Source organism: Panthera leo, chromosome D2, assembly GCF_018350215.1.
Source record: "Panthera leo isolate Ple1 chromosome D2, P.leo_Ple1_pat1.1, whole genome shotgun sequence".
NCBI lineage: Eukaryota > Metazoa > Chordata > Mammalia > Carnivora > Felidae > Panthera > Panthera leo.
The window spans coordinates 32,077,005-32,094,851 of record NC_056689.1 but is presented as its reverse complement, the minus strand read 5'-3'; the positions used below and the strand labels follow the sequence as shown (position 1 = coordinate 32,094,851).

The 17,847-nt window shown below is 45.7% G+C and overlaps 1 protein-coding gene across 2 annotated transcripts in view; it reads left to right on the top strand.

The window, feature by feature from the left end:
- Nucleotides 1–7,019: 7,019 nt before the first annotated feature.
- Nucleotides 7,020–17,847, top strand: part of LOC122201914 (prosaposin) — a 33,030-nt gene continuing 22,202 nt past the window's right edge. For both annotated transcript variants that reach the window (XM_042907926.1, XM_042907925.1), the window contains exon 1: nucleotides 7,020–7,132. In XM_042907926.1, coding sequence (XP_042763860.1) covers nucleotides 7,093–7,132 — 40 coding nt within the window. In that variant the 5' untranslated portion in view covers nucleotides 7,020–7,092. The remainder of the gene's footprint in view (nucleotides 7,133–17,847) is intronic.

Sequence of the window (17,847 nt, the reverse complement as noted above, 5' to 3'; positions counted from 1 at the left end):
CCAGGAGGTGGAATGCGGTTGGACCTTGAAATCAAAGGGAGGTTTTGGTGGGTGCTGGGGACAGAGAGACTGAGCTGGTAAATCGAGAGGGCTGGAAATCCAGAGAGCTGGTTCTGATCCCAGTTCTGTGATTTCCTGGCCGTGTGACTGGTTCCGTCACTTCCTCTCTTTGGAGGTTCTCACTCTGATATTCACAGATGGATGGCAGAGGCCTGAGAATCTCTTGAAAACAATACCAAAGGTCGTGTCTGAGCATTTTCTGGCCAAGTGCTCACAGCTTTCGGCAGCTTCTCAAAAGGCTCTTTGCCCTCACAGACTTGCAGACTCTTCCCGTGACTCAGCCCTCCCCGGGCGGGGGGGGGGGGGGGGTGCTCTGCTGCCCACTGCTGACTCACCAGCACCAGCTCTTAGCGGCCCCTGTCTGAGCTCCCCAAGAGAACATCAGATTGGCTCAGGCAGGCAGCCAGGCACAGGATACCATGAGGACATCTGTGGGCAGAGTTCTGGGGCCCGGCCATGTCCTGGGGGCCGGCTAGCTTCCAGAATAGACTGGTTGCCTGTGACTGTGCTCATTCATCTCCAGCCCAGAGGGGTGGCAGGGACTCGAGGTTCCAAATGGGACTCTGGCTTCCCCAGAGGGGGTGAGGTATCATCACAGAAACCCTTGTGTGGTTTTTCCATTCAGCCTGTGTCCTTCCCTTCAGTGTCCTCAGCCCCTAGTACAGTGCTTGGTATTTGCTAGGGGCGCCATAAAGATATTGCTTAAACACTAACAAGACAGCTACTTGACAAGAAAACGAAGTACAGTAGGAGCAGTGACGAGGAAGTCTTGGCCATCTCCTAAAGCATAGAAAAGACCTCTCTCTGGGAGTGTCATTTTCACCGGGTTATGAAGGGTCAGTGGAAGTTCACTAGGGAAAAGAATTTGAGGTAGGGAAGCAGGGTATATATAGGGCACATAGCTGTGAAATTTCATGGCTTATTTAGGCCACCATAAAAGAGTAGGGCAGAGTGGCTAGGACCATGGGGTGCAGGGCAAGGCTGGGAATTTGGGGGAACAGAGATTGGGTTGGGTCCAAGGCCCTGCATTCGGGAAGGAAATGTCAGAGTAGGCGGAGACATCTGAGAGCAGAGATGATACAGTGGTGCAGTGTACAACCAGATCTCCCTTTCGGGACCAAGGAACTCAGCTCCCTGCCACCTGGAAGGCTGCATGGTGGGGACTCACAACCGTGCACTTATCTTAGTCTGCTCAGGCTGCTGCAACAAAATGCCATGGACTGGGGGTCGTAAACAACAGACATGTGTTGGCTCATAGTTCTGAAGGCTGGAAGCCTAAAATCCAGGTTTCTACTAATTTGATTTCTGGTGGGAGCTCTCTTCCTGGTTGCAGATGGCTGCCTTCTCACCATATCCTCCCGTGGTCTTTCTTCAGTGTGTGCAGGTGATGGGGGTGGGGACGCTGAGCAGAGAGCCAGGTCTCTGGCATTTCTTCTCCTAAGGACAATAATCCCATAGGATCAGGACCCCACTCTTATGACCTCTTTAACCTTAATTACTTCCTTAGAGGCCCCAATTCCAAACGCAGCCACACTGGGGGTTAGGCTTCGATATATGAATTTGGGGAGGGGACGCACAAACATTCGGTCCATAATTGCCCATCTTCAAGAATTGCCCTCAGCCAAACAGAGCTCCTGGCCCAAGGTTACACCTTTCCGGGGGAGCAGTATTACGTAGAGGTTGAAAAACCATTCCCCTTGGGGTGCCTGAGTGGCTCAGTCAATTAAGCGTCTAACTCCTGACCTTGGCTCGGGTCCTGATCTCACAGTTCAGTTCATGAGTCCAAGCTCCACATCAGGCTCTGTGCTGACAGTGCGGAGCCTGCTTGGGATTTTCTCTCCCCCCGCCCCCAAATAAATAAAAATAAACTTGAAAAAAACAACAAACAAACATTCCCCTTGCTTCGGTTGAGGACAATTCAACATGGGGTAGGCTGAGGACTTGTTGCAACTTCATGGCACTTCACTGTCCCCCTCTGCCTTGGCTTGCTGCCCTCGTCACCTCAGAAGTATGAGCCTGAGAGCATGCCCCAATGAACTTCTGCCCACATATCTCAGCCTCAGAGCCCAGGGGACCCCACCCGAGTCCGATGGCAGGTAGTTCAATCCCAGAGCCAACTTTGACTAGCTGGTAAAAGCAGCTGGAGTACTGCATTGAGAAGGCTTCGGAGGTCAAGTTCTAGTAGTGATGTCTGCCTTGGGTGAAGAAATGGGCATGTGGGCTTGTGGGCTGGATGGTCAGCATCCCTGCAGCATGGTACCGTGTCACTGATGCCAAGTGGGAGAGTTGTAGGAAGGAGAGACACACCGACAGAGTCAGAGGCCAAAGGAAATGAGAAGGGGGACCTTCCAAGTAGGAGTTTCTCATCTACTTCCAGAACGCCATTCCATGGAGCGCTGGGCTGCCTTAGAGTTAGTCTGGAGGGAAAGTAGGGACATGGTGAGGGTAGGTGACTGTTTCAGAGAGTAGTGAAGTGAGGTGAGAAAAAGCACAGAGCTGAAGTGAAAATCAGGAGTGAGAAAATGTTTGTTTGTTTTTTAAGATGAGAGAGCATTGGGTATACCTGTAATCTCCAGGGGACGAGTCTGTGGCAAGGCGAGAGACTGAAGATGTCAAAGAGGAGAGTGCTCATCAGACAGTTTAACAGCTACAGTTTAGCCTCATACAGAGAAGAAAAGGCATTCCCTCCTCAGAGATAGAGTGAAGAGGTCAAATAGGAAATGACTATAAAGATAAAGATGAGGTAGGGACTGGAGCATTGTTGAGAAGATCTGGAACATAACAAAAACTGGAGATAATGAAAGCTTAAACAAGATATGTGTGTCTTTACATAAATAAAGTCTGGAGAGGGACCACATAAAGCAGTTAATAATCATGAGGGATCCAGGCTCTTATCTTGCTGCTTTGTCATCCTTAATAAGACTTCTACCTCATAGTCCATGATGGATGCTTAAGCTCCTGCCATCGTGTCTGCAGTCCAGGTAGTGAGAAGAAGAAAGGAATTTGTAGCCAGGACAGCATGCAGCTGGTACAAATCAGAGTTGTTCAGTAGTAAAATTATTGAAATACTTCTCCACCAGCTGGTAATAGCTGATGACTCCCTGATGCCAACCTCCTCATCCTCCCAATTCATCCCCTGGATCGGTTGGGACCTTCCTTAGCATTCCCTCAGAACTATGCCCCATGTCCTGGCTGTACCAGTTGTTAAATATTTGCATTAGATGTGCCTCTTCAAGAACAGTACCGAGGGGCGCCTGGATGGCTCGGTCAGTTGAGCGTCCGACTTCAGCTCAGGTCATGATCTCACAGTTTGTGAGTTCGAGCCCTGCGTCAGGCTCTGTGCTGACAGCTCGGAGCCTGGAGCCTGCTTCGCATTCTTGTCTCCCTCTCTCTCTGCCCCTCCCCTGCTCACACGCTGTCTCTCTCTCTCTCTCTCTCTCAAAAATAAAGATTAAAAAAAAAAAAGAACAGTACCGAGAATTCACAAAAAAGGCACTTGTTCTTTTATCACATTGGCCGGAATAAAGTCCCATGGTTGCAAGGGAGGCTGGGAAATGTAGTCTTTATTCTGGGTGGTCATGTACCCAGCCAGGAATGGCGGGGGTGGCGGGAGGGGGAGCGTTGGTTACTATCAGAGTCAAGGGAAAAGAGGTGAAGGATACTAGGAGATCACAGCAGCCTTGGACACATGGGAGGGCTGTGCGAGCCTAGCCGGGACTGTTAATTCTCCAGCAGATGTCTCAGGTGAGTATATAAGAGGAGAAATCAGAGTCTGGGAATTGGTGGTTGGGTGACTGAAGGGTGATGGGGAGAGGGGTCCTCGGTAGAGGCTGATACTTGAGTGGCCGCCTGAGGGGCGCAGAGGAGGCTGAAAGGCAAATGCAGGCAGGGAGACTAAAGGCTGGAGGTCTTGATGAGGAAGGTGCCAGAGGGAGAGGAGTCTGAACTTTGTTGTTTGAGACACACTGATGGCGGGACAGGAGGCTTCCAGGATGAGGTTCCGTGGTGGCTGTCTGGGGGGCCACGTTGGGGAGCTGGGCCTTCACGGTGGCTGCTTTTGTTACATCAGCTGTCTTGGCCAAGGACCCTTCCAGGTGTAGAAAGAGTAACAGACGGCAGCCCTCTGGGGCCAAAAGTGGAATCCAAGGGGATCTGACAGGCAGGTCAAGAGATCTCAGACACTAGAAGTGGGGCCTCATGACGATCTGGGCCCTGGAACTGGAAAACCATCAGGATCGCTGCTGGGATTTCCAGCATGGCTCACATTTCTGAGGAAAGACATCTCTTCAGTTTCCTGAGAACTTGAGCTCCCAGGAGGGAGGAAATGAAGGGGGTTTTCTTTTCTTTTTAAAGTTCTCCCATAATTTTTTCTTTAAAAAGTGTGAAGTAACACACGGACATTGTAATGAGTGAAATAGTGCAAAGATGAGCTAATCCAAGTCAGCAGGCTCTCTCCCCACCTCCGATTCTCTGTTCCTCTCCTCACCCGAAATGCCCCCACTTCTAAGGGGGACAGGGCAAGAGGGCTTCACTTTCCCGGTCAGTGCATGCCTGGAGCGGGGGATCCTTGAACCTCCCTTGCCAGCTCTGAGTTCCCCTCTGGGAAGTCATGGCAGGCCTTGAAGTGGACAATGGGGCTTGGGCCTTGCTCTGGAATTTTCTGGAAACTACATTCCTCCTGGGCCTGTTGTGTACCAGTGTTTGCTGCTTCTATCTCTTGTTTCTTTTCTTTCCTTTTTCTTTTCTTTTTTAGTGTTTATTTTTGAGAGAGAGAGAGCACGTGAGCAGGGGAGGGGCAGAGAGAGAGAGAGGGAGACAGAGGATCTGAAATGGGCTCTGTGCTAACAGCAGCAAGCCCAATGCAGGACTTGAACTCACAAACTGCGAGGTCATGACCTGAGCCGAAGTCGGACGCTTAACCGACTGAGCCATGCAGGTGCCCCGCTACCTCATGTTTCAAAGGCGATTTGAGTATCGGTGTTTCGTCCAGGCCACTTTTCTTAGTTAGTCATGATTGTTCAGCATTTGAGATCTTTCCAGCATCCACTGTCATAAAGGGTCCTTCTGAGACCATTTTGGATAAAATATTTCCTAGTTCTAGAGTATTTCCCTGGGGGGTATATTGCTAGGAATGATATTATAGGGTCAAAGCGTCCAAATAATTTCATGGCTCTTCATCATCTATGCACAGATGCCTAAGAAAGTGTTTTAAGAGATTTAAGCATTTATTGACTTGGTGAAAAATTATAATAATCTGCTTACTGTTTTTATATTCTTCATTAAAATTCTGTCCTTACAGGCAGGGAGGTGGACACAGGATCATCTTATTGTGTTCCAGGTATGCAAATGAAGGCAGCAAAAGTGCATCTTAAAAACATTGATATATCCCTCTACTTATGAGAAGGGGGGGGGTATTAAAAAAGAGTCGTGGTTGGTTCACTCTGTCATTAAGCGGCTTTGAGAGCTCAGTAACTCCACCAAAGTGAGAGCACATGATCAGAAGGTCTCTAAGCTTCCTTTTGGCATAGAGTCTTGTAATCTCTGCATGGCACACAGGGTTGCTTGGCTGGAGCTGAGGGACAGGGCTGTGTCCTAGAGCCCTACCTCCATTGCATTTATCTGGCGACTGGGATGATCGGCCTTGTGCTTGTGCCCCGACCTGAGAAGGCAGCAGATGAGGCAGCCATGCAGCCATTTGACCACTGAGGCCAACCAGTGAGGCACCCGATTTAGATCAAATCTTGTCCCCACTTTACTCAGCCCTCTTATGTCACCTTCTGTGGTGCACACTTCCCAGTTAGCTCCCCAGTGGGAAGTAAGAACTGCAGTGTGGGGGTGGGGGTGGGGGCAAACCAAAAGCTCTGAGACTTGTCTGTGGCCTGTTCCTAAGAGAGTACAGATTGTCAGAGGCAGATGGAACATTGGGTTTGCTCCCCTGTGGTCAGGTGTGACCTTGGATAAATGTCTTTCCCTCGCCTGGTCTCAATTTCCCCTTTACTACAATGAGGGAATGGGACTAAATGACCTTTCAGCATCTGTCCTAATAGGCTGAGATTTCCCTCCTTTCCTTCCCTTGGGCTAGTAGGCACTCCTTTGGGAGAGGGCGGGGCCGGATCATCTCCCTGCTCAGAATTAGACTGGTAGCCACAGGTAGAGGGCAAGTGGTTTTGTGCGGGCCACCTGGGCCTTTCTTATTTTCAAGCATACGATGAATATGGAGGGTTGCACAGCGTGGGGCTCTGGCTGATGTACAGCCAGGCTCTCAAATTCAGGCTTCACTTCTTGTTCCCTTCTTCAATGGCTGAGGCACTTCTTCTCCCCCATCTTCCCCTCCACCCTGGCCAACTCCAGGACAAACAATGGTAGGACCTCGGGCGGGACTGTATTTAATACTGAAAACCAGTCTGTAGGTCATGAAGAGAAGAGATTGTGGATATGACATGTTAAGAGGGAAAATCGAGGTCCAGAATGAAGCCGCACACCGGCCCCAGCCAGGTAAATATATAAACATCATTTAAGAGACAATGTGGTGGGGTGCCGAGTTTGCATAATGACCTTGAAAGCTTAAAGTCATTAACCTTTTTGAGTTTGGATTCTCACCTGAAAAATTGAATAGAAATTTATTTCTACGTAATTTCTATAATAATGGAAAGCGGTACCTCACTGAAAAAATGTGAGGCTTAAAATATACACATAAAGTCTCTAGTATTGACTTATTCAAGTACTAGTTTTCTTCTCGAACGACCTCTCCTTTCCCTTCCACCACTTGTTTTTCCCCCTCCCGTCCCATCCGCCCTCTCGTCCCATCCGCCCTCTCGTCCCATCCCCCCTCTCGTCCTCCTTCCACCTGACCCCCTCCAGTCGCGCAGGCGCCCTGCGCGTCGCTGAGTCAGGCTGCGGGGAGAGCACAGACAGGCCTGGCCGGGGCGGAGCTTGCGCCTGCGCAGTGCGCAGCTTTGGGGCGGGGCAGGTTTATAGCCGCTGAAAATCAGCTGACGCTCCGCATTGCAGACTGCGGAGTCGGGCGTCGTCATGTACTCTCTCTTCCTCCTGGCCAGCTGCCTGGGCGCGGGTAAGCCCTGAGACCACCCCAACCCCGCCCCAGTCTGGGGAAGGGGTTCCCCGCAGAACGCTGTCCACCCGTTCTGGAGCGGACCTTCTCGGGCCTCGGCCCTCCTCTATTGGGGTTGACGAGGGGCGCTCACTGCGCAGGCGCTTGCGCAGCGCAGATAGCTGCGGGGCGGCGGAGGGGCTCTGGGAGGCGGCTGGCAGACCGGTCTCCTAGAAGCCCCCGGGCCCGCCACTAAGGGCCGGGGCGAGTGGGCTAGGCGGGCAGGACGGGAGAAGTAGTATCTCCCTCGGGGTTCGAGTTGGTGTCGCCGCGGCCTCCCCCCAGCTCTGGGAGTGGGCCTGGAGGGTGACCCCTCTTGCACCTGTGCTGTGCTTGGGCTGGGTGCACTTGATCGAGATGGCCTGGAGCCTCATCCATTGGGACACACTTAGGTCGTTGGCCTCAAGCTGCCCCAGTTTTAAAGAATGTTGAGGTTGCAGGAAGCACATAAGTATGTCATCTATGTAGATGTTTATCTTTACATAGATATTTTATTCTTGATCCTACGTCTTGAATCAGATGATAAGGGGTTTTGTGCGGATGATTTTGCAATGAAATTCACATTTCACCTCCTTTAAAATGTCTGGCACAGCCGCTGGCCCTTTTTCGCAGTGGCCTTTATTTTGGGGGAACATAGAAGTACGTGAGAAGCTGTGCACAGGAATATTCTTACACTTGTTTGTTGCCCTTAAATAGTACTGATGGTTATTAAAATCATTGCAGGCTATTAAGGCAATGCTTGGGGACCAGCCGCGTGGCCTTCTGGAATTAGAAGGAGCCCTTCCACCCTCCCCATGTTACTGTGACCTTTATTCCTCCAAACTCGTGCTCATTTTAAATCCTAGTAAAGGGAAATGAGTGAGGTTGAGTACTTATCAGACTTTTATAGTTTGATAGTTGTGGAGCCAGATTTTAGTTTATATACGGAGAGGATCCCAAGTCTGGGTTTTTTCAGGTAATGCAGCTGAAAGGAAAGGAAATACACTGAAAGGTAATAAACCCGACCTTTAGGGCCAACCTCAGTTTCTGTTTCTAGTTAACTGTAATCAGGAGCTTTCTTCCATTCTATCATGCAACTGTTAAGATTTCGATAAACTAATAAAATGGATGACAGAGTTGATGGAAAACCGAAGAAATAAGATACTTAACAGATGAAATAAATTGAAGATGTTTTTCTTCTGGTAGCTTTCAGCACCTCCCAGGAATGTGTCTTAACCTTAAACCACGCTCTTAAACTTGTTTTACTTGTAGGTTGTGAAAGGTGATCTGCTTATAAAGAAAGATACTTGATTTTATAGTCACTGAAGGAAATGTATTTCTCTCTGGGGTTGATCCAATTTGCTATTCCATCATCTGTGTAATAAACTAATACTAGTCTAAATTTTCTGCACTGATTGAGAACAATTTTTTGTTCAGTATCACAGTTCCTATTGGCAGTGAGTCACTGTTCACAAGACCTTTGTGAGTTCTGAATCATTCAAAAATCACTAGAAAGGGACTTGTTTCTTTTGAAGTGTAAAATCCTCCTTTGGTATACTTGGGAGTATGGTTAACCAGAATATTTAGTTAACCAAGAGACCCTCTTCCCTGAACACTTGAGTAAATGGGACCATGTTACAATTCTAGGCCTTATTCTAACCTTGCTGCCCGGCCTTTAGGATTATCCCAAGGTTATGAGTTTCTAGTGCAGTGGCGTCCTGTACTTCTAATCATGACCTGGTGATGGAGACCCTTGCTTTTGAGATTTTCGGACTCATCCAGTGGTCCTTCCTTTTCCCCCACCTGATAAAGAAAGTAAAGTAATGGTGTACCGAGAGAATTGGAGAGCATCTAATCTAACCTCTTGGTAAGGAATGAGGACACTGATGCGCCCCCAGAGCTGACTCTCCCAAATCATAGGCCGTGTACTGGGGAGGTCAGGATCAGAACCCAGGACTCCTGACAGTGCTTGCTCTTTCTGTAGCCTCTCATCAATACTTACCTTTTACAAACTTACTGGGTTGTAATTTGCATACCAGAAACATGCACATTGTGAGGTGTAGAACTTGATTGGTTACCACAGAGCAAACATAACCACCTTAAGCAGCCCTCAAGGTCAAGGGATAGAGAGCATCAGATCCCCTGTACCTCACCCATTCACTGCCTTGTCTCACTTGCTCCAGAGGAAACCACTCTGTTAGCTTCCAGCACCATAGATGTAAAAAATAACTGTTTTTGAACCTTTTGCAAATGGAGCCATGGTAAGGCATACTGTTGGGTGACTCCTGTGGTGGACAAAGACAGGGACAGTGTTAATGAGGTGATGTGTGTAAAGCACGTGGCATGGTGCCTGGGGTGTGGTATGTGCTCAGTGAAACCTAGGTGCCCTGTTACTGTCACTTGGGTGGTGGCTAACCATGTGAATGGTGTTTGCCCAATACTGAGGAAGGTAGGCTCTCGGGGGATGTTAGAAGGTATTTTTATATGTATATGTACATGTATAAAATGCATATATATACATGTATGTATGTATATATACATATATGTATATATTATATATGTGTATATGTATATAAAATGTATATATGTATATATGTATTATATACGTATATATACGTATCTTATATATATATATATATACACACACACACACACACACACACACACACACACACATATATGTATATAAATCCATTTGGAAGCTCATATTCATGATGATTCAAGACATGAGTTTGTGGTGTAGCCTGCTGAATATCAACACAACTTCAGTTCTCACCTGACAGGAATTTTGGATAAATCTGATTTCTCAATTTTCAATCAATAATCAGTTTTATTCTGAAAATATTAATGTTATTCATGAAAGGTTTATTTGTATTAACCAGTCAAGGATTTGTTAACTGCTTTACTTGCATTTGACAAGCCACATCCAGTATATTCTACAAGTTGGATTGAGTGATTGCATTTGACAAGCCACATCCAATATATTCTACAAGTTGGATTGGGTGGTCTGGATTTTTCTAGATCAGGGGAGGGGAACTTGTTCCTCCATTTTCTTGGTTTGTGAAACTGGAATGGCCAGACTGGGGCTTGACTAGACGGGGAGGAGGGAGGGCGGACAGGGTGCTGCTGGGGAAAGCACCTGATAGAGGCGTGGGAAGCTCTCTAAGCCAAGACTGTGCCACTTGGGCAAGTGTGTGCCAAGCTTTTGGAAACGGTTTTCTAGCATGGGCGTTCCAGATAGCTGGAAGCCTTGCTCTCTGGCTCTTATTTGGTTCTGCCATGAGAAAGGAAGGTCTAGATTCTCTTTAAATCAACAGAAAATACTAATTATGTTACCCTGCCTTTTTTTTTTTTTCTAAATAATTTTAAAATAATGGTGAAAAAGACAGTGATTGAGATGAAGAATTTGGCTGTTGCAGAAGTACTAGTTTGCTTTGCTTTTTGTTTTGTTCCATGAAATTCCAGAAAATAACCAGAATTATGTCTTTGGGTAATAGTTTGCGTACTGATAAATAATCTGTAAATTCCATGTTTTCTTTTGGAATTTGTAATTATAATGGGACTGAGATGATACCATGGAAAATAATTTTATCACATCACTGACAGCTGTACGACCTTGGTCAAGTTTCTTACACAGTGGTGCTTCCTCATCTGCAAGATAGGGTTACTGATCATTCTGATCTAATAAGGTTGCCGTGACCCTTTAGGACTTCACTCTGGAAGGATGTAGGTAGTACATACTGTAAGGTTGGCTGCTATACCACGAATGAAAACCATATCATGTTTGTCAGTGTTCCTGTACCTGCACAGGCGACTCTCCTCTGCCCTTGATTTTGTGATATCCCCTGGCTTCTTTCATTTCAAAGAATGTTTTAAATTTAATAAAACAATTAAATTGACTTATAAATATGTGTGCTGTATGTAATTACTGGGTCAGGAAAACAAACGAGGGTATAGGCAGTCAGCAGTTAAGAGGGGTGGAAGTCTATATGCTAGTTAGCTAGACTTGGTGTGTAGCTAGATCAGCCTTTATCAGCAGTCTAGCAGATCAGGGCCTGGTTTTGGTAATCCGAGTATTCATAATATAGGCCCGTTGTTACTAACCATCGTACCTGTTTTAAGTCCTCTCCTCTGGTTTCCCTGTCCATACATGGGGGCGAACAGTTTAGATGATAGCTGCACATAGTGAATAAGTCCAGTAGTGAAAAAAATGAAGGGTAAAAAGCCCGTTTCCATCCCACCAGTGTCCCCCAGACCTTTCCCAGAGACAGCTTGGTACTAGCTCTTTTAGGAGCCTTCCAGAGCAGCGTATAATTGTGTGGGGTTCCCCCTTCTCGGTTTTTTTTTTTTTTTTTAACACAAATGTAAAAAAAATGTTTTTATTTTATTTTTTTATAAAACAAGTATGTAATAAACATATTACACTGGCTTGGTCTTTTTCACATGTGGAACATTGTCGACATCCAGAAAAGTGGGAGAATAATTCGAATGAGCACCCATGTGTGCAATACTTGGTTAAGAAACCGGGCCTAACAAATCCTCCTCCCTTTGTAAAGCACCTTCTTGGGCTTGGTGTTTATCGTTCCCCTGTAGGTCTTTATCCTCTCATACATGTAAGTATGACTGGTATGTATTGGGTATTTTAAACATTGTACAAATACTGCATATATTCTTGGGTTATTTATTTTTTGGCTAGTGAGCTTCATTCATGTTGATAATGTGTGGTTCTTTCATTTTCACTACAGTATAGTATTTCATTTACATCATGTATACTCTGTTGCTAGACATTTAGATTATTTCTAGTTTTTTCTCTTAAACTCCTTCTGTAAGTGTTCTTGTGCACATGAACAGGCATTTTTCTAGAGGATACACCTAGGAACAGAATTTCTGAGTTGTGGACTGTACATATTTTACTTTAGGAATTGCCGAATTCCTCTCACATATTTTGGCCATTTATATTCCCATGGTATAAGCAATTTTACTTGCATCAATAACATTTGATATTGTCGGACTTTAAACTTTGCCAGTTTTATAAAAGAGTGATTAAGTTTGCATTTTCATGCTAGTATGGATAGACCTGTCTTTTAAATTTCAGAATAATTTGAGATTTATAGAAAAATTAAAAAGATAGTGTGATGAGTTCCTATCTACTCTTCACCCAGCTTCCCCTATTGTTAACATCTTATGTCTCCGCTATACATTTGGCACAAGTAAGGAGTGAACATTGGGACAGTGTCATTAACTACACTGCAAACTTCTTGTAGCCGTTAGCAATGTTCCCACTAATCTCAGAATCAAATCCAGGGTACCACACTGCAGTTAGTTGTCATGTCTTAATCTCTTCCTTCCTCCCAGCTGTTTAAAAAATAGTTACAGAGGGTTTCATTGTATTTTTTTATTTTTGTTTTAGACAGCGAGAGAGAGCATGCGAGTGGGGCAGAGGGGCAGAAAGAGGGAGAATCCCAAGCAGGCTTCACACAGCAGGGTGCCCATTGCGGTTGGGATCGTGGCCTAGAGCGGAAATCAGGAGGTGGATGCTCAACTGACTGAGCCACTTAGGTGCCCCTGTATGAGTCAATTTCGTTAACCTCGTTGCTGAACATCTTTGTTTCTGAAAAAGTGAGATGAATCCTAATAACACTTCCAAATTTTAAAATTGAATCCTGGCCATATTTGGGCAGATGCTGCTTTTGAAAAGAAATTATTTGCATTAATGGAAATCTCATAAATAAGATTGAAGGAGATACTCTAGAAAGTTCTTCTGGCTAGTCTTTGTGGTGTCACTTATTACGGTAAAAAAAAAAAAAATTCTTCAGTGGTAATGGGGTGCTCCCCTGCAAGTGTAGGCATTGGTACCAGAGGGTCCTGGGGCTTCCTGTCTCTCATGGGTTAAAACTTAATTTGTCTTGCAGGCTTGCACGTCACCCTGCCTTTGGCCACCTTTCAGGGCTCTTCTCCCTCTTCTGTCAGGTCAAGGCCGCTCTCCAGCCTCTGGTGCCTTACCGTTGCTTAGAACCTTTGCGTTTTGGGTTCCGCCTGTCTGGAACATTTTCCTCCCGAGACAATCCATGTGGATTCCTCCCTCCACTTAGTTGTCTGCTCATTTGTTGGCTCGTCAGAATTCCTCACCGCGCTGTCTGCATGGCCGTGCTGTCCTGCTCTAGTCTTGTTCTTCTTTTGACTTGGCTTCATTTTTCTTCCTAGCATTCCCCAGCGCCGGGCATTCTGTGGTGTGTATATCTGTTGTCTTGATCACTTGCCGTGTCTGCAGCATGTTTGAGTGTGCTCAGCCCATAGTAGGTGCTTAGCGCTGCTAAGTGGCGGTGTGGGGTGCGGCCGAGTAGACTTCAGCTCGGCCGAGTAGACTTCAGCTCAGGAGGCGCTGGTAGGTTAATGGTGTCAAGTCTTTATCACGATTAAAAAAAGTCTTTTATTTACTGAAAGTAGTTTTAGAATTGGTGTCTAGGGGTTGACAGATCAGTGACTTTGAGCTCAAGTGAAATGTTGACCATTATAATAGTTTATGTCCAGATTAGGGGGACCCTCAAGCCTGTTAGGATATTACGTGGCGGGTAGGGACATAGGAACCTAACAACTTACATACCCTGTGGTTAACAGAACTTAGATAATCCTGTGGTGGCTGTGATTTGAGGTAAATCTGAAAAGGGAACCAGCCATAATTTGAGAAGTTCTTTCCCCTGCTCTGGGTTCCAGATATGGGTTGTTGTAAGCGGTGGCTCTCAAGCTTTTGGTCTCCGTGTCCCTGTATACTTGCGAGTTATGGACGGACCCCAAAGAGCTTTTGTTGATGTGGGCTGCAGCTTTCAATATTACCGTCTTACAAATTAAGCTGGCAATTTAAAAAAATAATCCTTTACAAATGATAAACCCATTAACCTGTGTTAATATAATTTTCATGAAAAATAACTTTTCTTAAACACAAATATATTTAGTGAGAGAATGGCTTGTTCTACAATTTTGCAGTGTTTTTTTCAAACACCTGACAGGATTCTGTGCTGCCTCTGCATTCAGTCTGCTGCCTCCGGAAAGACTCCACTGCGCATTTGGGAACGAATGAGTGAAAAAGGCAACTAACACCTTGGTGTTATTACTGTTAGGAGAATTTTGACCTCACAGACCCCCTGAGGAAATCTCTGGGACCCTCAGGGTTCTCTGGACCATACTTTGAGAACTACTGGTAGTAGTTGATTTGCAGGAACTACAGGCATCGTAACTAACACGGAGGGTTTATTGTGTACCCAGTACTTTTTAAAGTGCTTTTTGCCTAACACTGATTTAATCCTCACAACAGACCTGTGAGGTAAGAGCAACAAAATCAGAGTGCTAGGGCATTCTACCGTTCTGTTCTTATCTGTGCCATGGACTGAAGTTTAGGTTTCGGCCCTTCAGATGAAAGGCTGAAGGGTGGTATTCCTATAGAGCATTAACTAAGGTAAGTCAGAGTTACATTTATAGCTGACACGCACGTATCTGCGATTTTTTAGTTGATCGTGTGGGACAAGCCCGGAACACTGAGTTTCCTTATTAGTGGGGCTCGCGTGAAATCTTTCTTAGCATATTACCGTCTTCTACGGATGTGGAGAGACCACCCAGCCTGTCAGCAGGGCTGAGGTAGAGCCCATGCCGGCTTCTGGCTGACTGAATCGACTCCTCTGCACACCTGGGCCGGGTCTAGAGCCGTGTAGATGTGCCGCTGACCTCCGCCTGTACCCGTTCACCTGACCGGATCCTAGGCGGTCCTGCCAGGGGCTCATTTCTTCACGGTCCACTGGTGTCAGCATCTTATCTAAGGTGATTTACTTTCATCTCTGATCATCAGCTGATAGATTGACGCTTTGGAAGAAGAGCTTTGCTAGCAGTTTGTTGGATTGGAGTGCTCTTGAATGAACTAGATAGGAATTTCCCTTCCCAAAATTAATTATGCCACTTGTATCACTCTTGTGTAATCTAAGAGGATTGCGTTCTTGTCCCTCGGTGTCTCAGTTATCACTGCACAAGCTAATTTACCCGAGGACTCTATTGCCTTCTCCATGGAGATCAGTTTTTTTGCCCTGGAATGATCTCACTTATGAGAAGAGTGAAGGAACAAGAAGAGGGAAAAACTAAGGAGGGAGAGGAGAAGCAGGGAAGAAAGAACCTTGTCTTACATAACAGGAATAATAGCTTATTGGGGCCAGAGGTGATGGGATGTCAGCCAGGCGACCTTGAGACCTTTATTGCCACGGATTTCTTTTTGTGGTAAGAGGAATATTTGGACCTTCTTCAGATCAAGGCAGGTTGCCTCTGAGCATGTGCTCTTCTGAGTGATTAAATGGGCAGTGTTTTTTATTCTTCTCATCAGAATGTTTCCAAAAGCAGGATCCTGCAAAGAAGAGACAAGTGCTCTTTGCCATAGAAGGTATTTGTGACACCAGCCTTTTGCTGGAGTAGTCAGTGTTGAGTGCGTTTATGTCCTGCTCTTAGGGGATCTAAGTGCGTGAATTCTTCTGGGAAATGTTTGAATGGAGGGAACCTGCGGTAGATGCTGGCCCTTCCGGGGTTAGTCTTTCTTGGTTTCCTAGCAGCCTGCCTGTTGCCATGGTGTTAAATTAGCCAGGCAGCAGATCCATTGCCCTGTGGAATGTATGCACTGATTGTTGGTGCTGGGAAGCTGCTTGTATTTTCTGTTATCCTTTTTTTGGGCAACTAGACTCCAAACAGTATTTAGCATATGCTACTTAAGATATTTACAAGGAAAAACGATGGCTAAAATAATAAGGCTGATTGTTTTAACACATAGAGCTTATAAAATATACCTTCCAGGAAAGGTCATCCCGTTCTTTCTGAGAATGTTTTTGAAAATCTTTGGTAATTACATTGTGTATGTGGGCTTTTAAATATCCTCAGTGGAGGTAAGCCTTATAAAAGACTTGTTATTTGGGGACTATTCTGGTGAATAAAATAGATTAAGCTGGTATTTAGTTAGGCTTAGGTTTGACTGCAGACCACAGAGAGCTAGAATAATAGTGGCTTAAATGTGATAGAACTGTCCCTGTCCTTCCACAGGAAGTTCAGGAGCCAGGCAGTGTTGTGGTTCTACTTCCAGAAGAACTCAGACTTAGTCCCTTTCTTAATGTCCATCACGAGTGCTAAAGATCCAGCCATCACACTTGCCTTTAAAGATGTGATACCTCTGCTAACATCTCATTAGCCAGAATGTGGTTTCCTGTCCAGACCCTGCCGCCAGGGAGACTGGGAAATGTAGTTTTTAATCTTGTAGTTTTTAAATCTTGGCAGGCATGTCTATAGCTAACATGGTTCTCTGGAAGGAGTGGAGAATGGACATAAGGAGTAATTTGTGGTCTTGTAACCAAACCCAAGTTCATCTGTTGCATATGCAACAGAGCCAATCACTGAGACCTCAGGTGTGCAGCAAGGGAAGGCTTTATTTGAGAGCCAGCCAGCCAAGGAGATGGGAGTGCAGGCCTCAAATCCGCCTCTCTGAAGGGGCAGAGAACAAGTTTTTTTTTTTTTTTTATAATTATAGGGGTTGAGATTACATATATATTGATGAAAAGAGGGGGGTGGAACTCATGACTATTGATGAGGAAAGATGGAGCATGTGCATTGAGCAAACATACATGAAACTTACTATTGTTCATGTTCATTTTAGGGTGAAGACATAAAATAGGGCAAAGTTGGAGTCCTGACATCAAGAGGTCCTTTTAGGACAAGGAGAGGGGCTATGTGCATGCTCCAAGAGCCCGGATAAACTGGATGAGGTCTTGGGCTCCTTATCACTGGTAGGGAATGCAGGGCTTGCTTGTTCATTGGCTGGAACCTTACCAGTGACCTTCAGCTCAGGCCTCTGCAGGGATAGCTAGTGGATTTGTTAGTGGGGTTTGAAAAAGAAACAACAGCTGATTTGGGAGCAACAGGGCTTTGAAAAACAAGCTTTAAACTTCCTGATAGTTTGAGTCTCATTAACCCTGTGGAATATAGTTTCAGTTTCTGCCACATTGGGCAGTAATTGTTCCCTGAAACTGGTGGTTTAGCTTTTTTTCTGCCTTTGAAGGTAACCTGGGAGAAAATTATACCACAATATAAAAATTAGAACGTGAATGCCTTCTGTTGGTGGCTCTTTCCCTCAAGTCCACTATCATGAACAGTTAGGTACAATTAACTGAGCTTCGTAGGAACCAGGCACTCTCGGTCCTTTCTCTACTTTCTCATTGATTTTCACAGAATTCCTGAGAAAGGGGTGCTCTTTTTTCCCTCATATTTTGGAGATTGTGGTGAAAGTACTTGTCCAGGTCTTGGCTTTTAGTGGACACCACCGCTGAGGGCAGTGATTATGTTGTCTTATTGCCTCCTCACCCTTCCAGAAAAGTACAGGCTTCAAGGGTGCTTTTGTTTTCTTTTTTTTTTTTTTACATTTGTTATTTTTTTTTAATCTTTATTTTTGAGAAAGGGTGCGAGCAGGGGAGGGGCAGAGAGAGGGGGAGACACAGAATCTGAAGCAGGCTCCAGGCTCCGAGCTGTCAGTACAGAGCCCGACGTGGGGCTTGAACTCATGAAACGTGAGTTCATGACCTGAGCCGAAATCGGACGCTCAACCCACTGGGCACCTCTCATTCTTGTTCATGCAAAACTTCTTTTTTAGCACATACGTAGGTAGTATCAACTCCTGGGCTGCT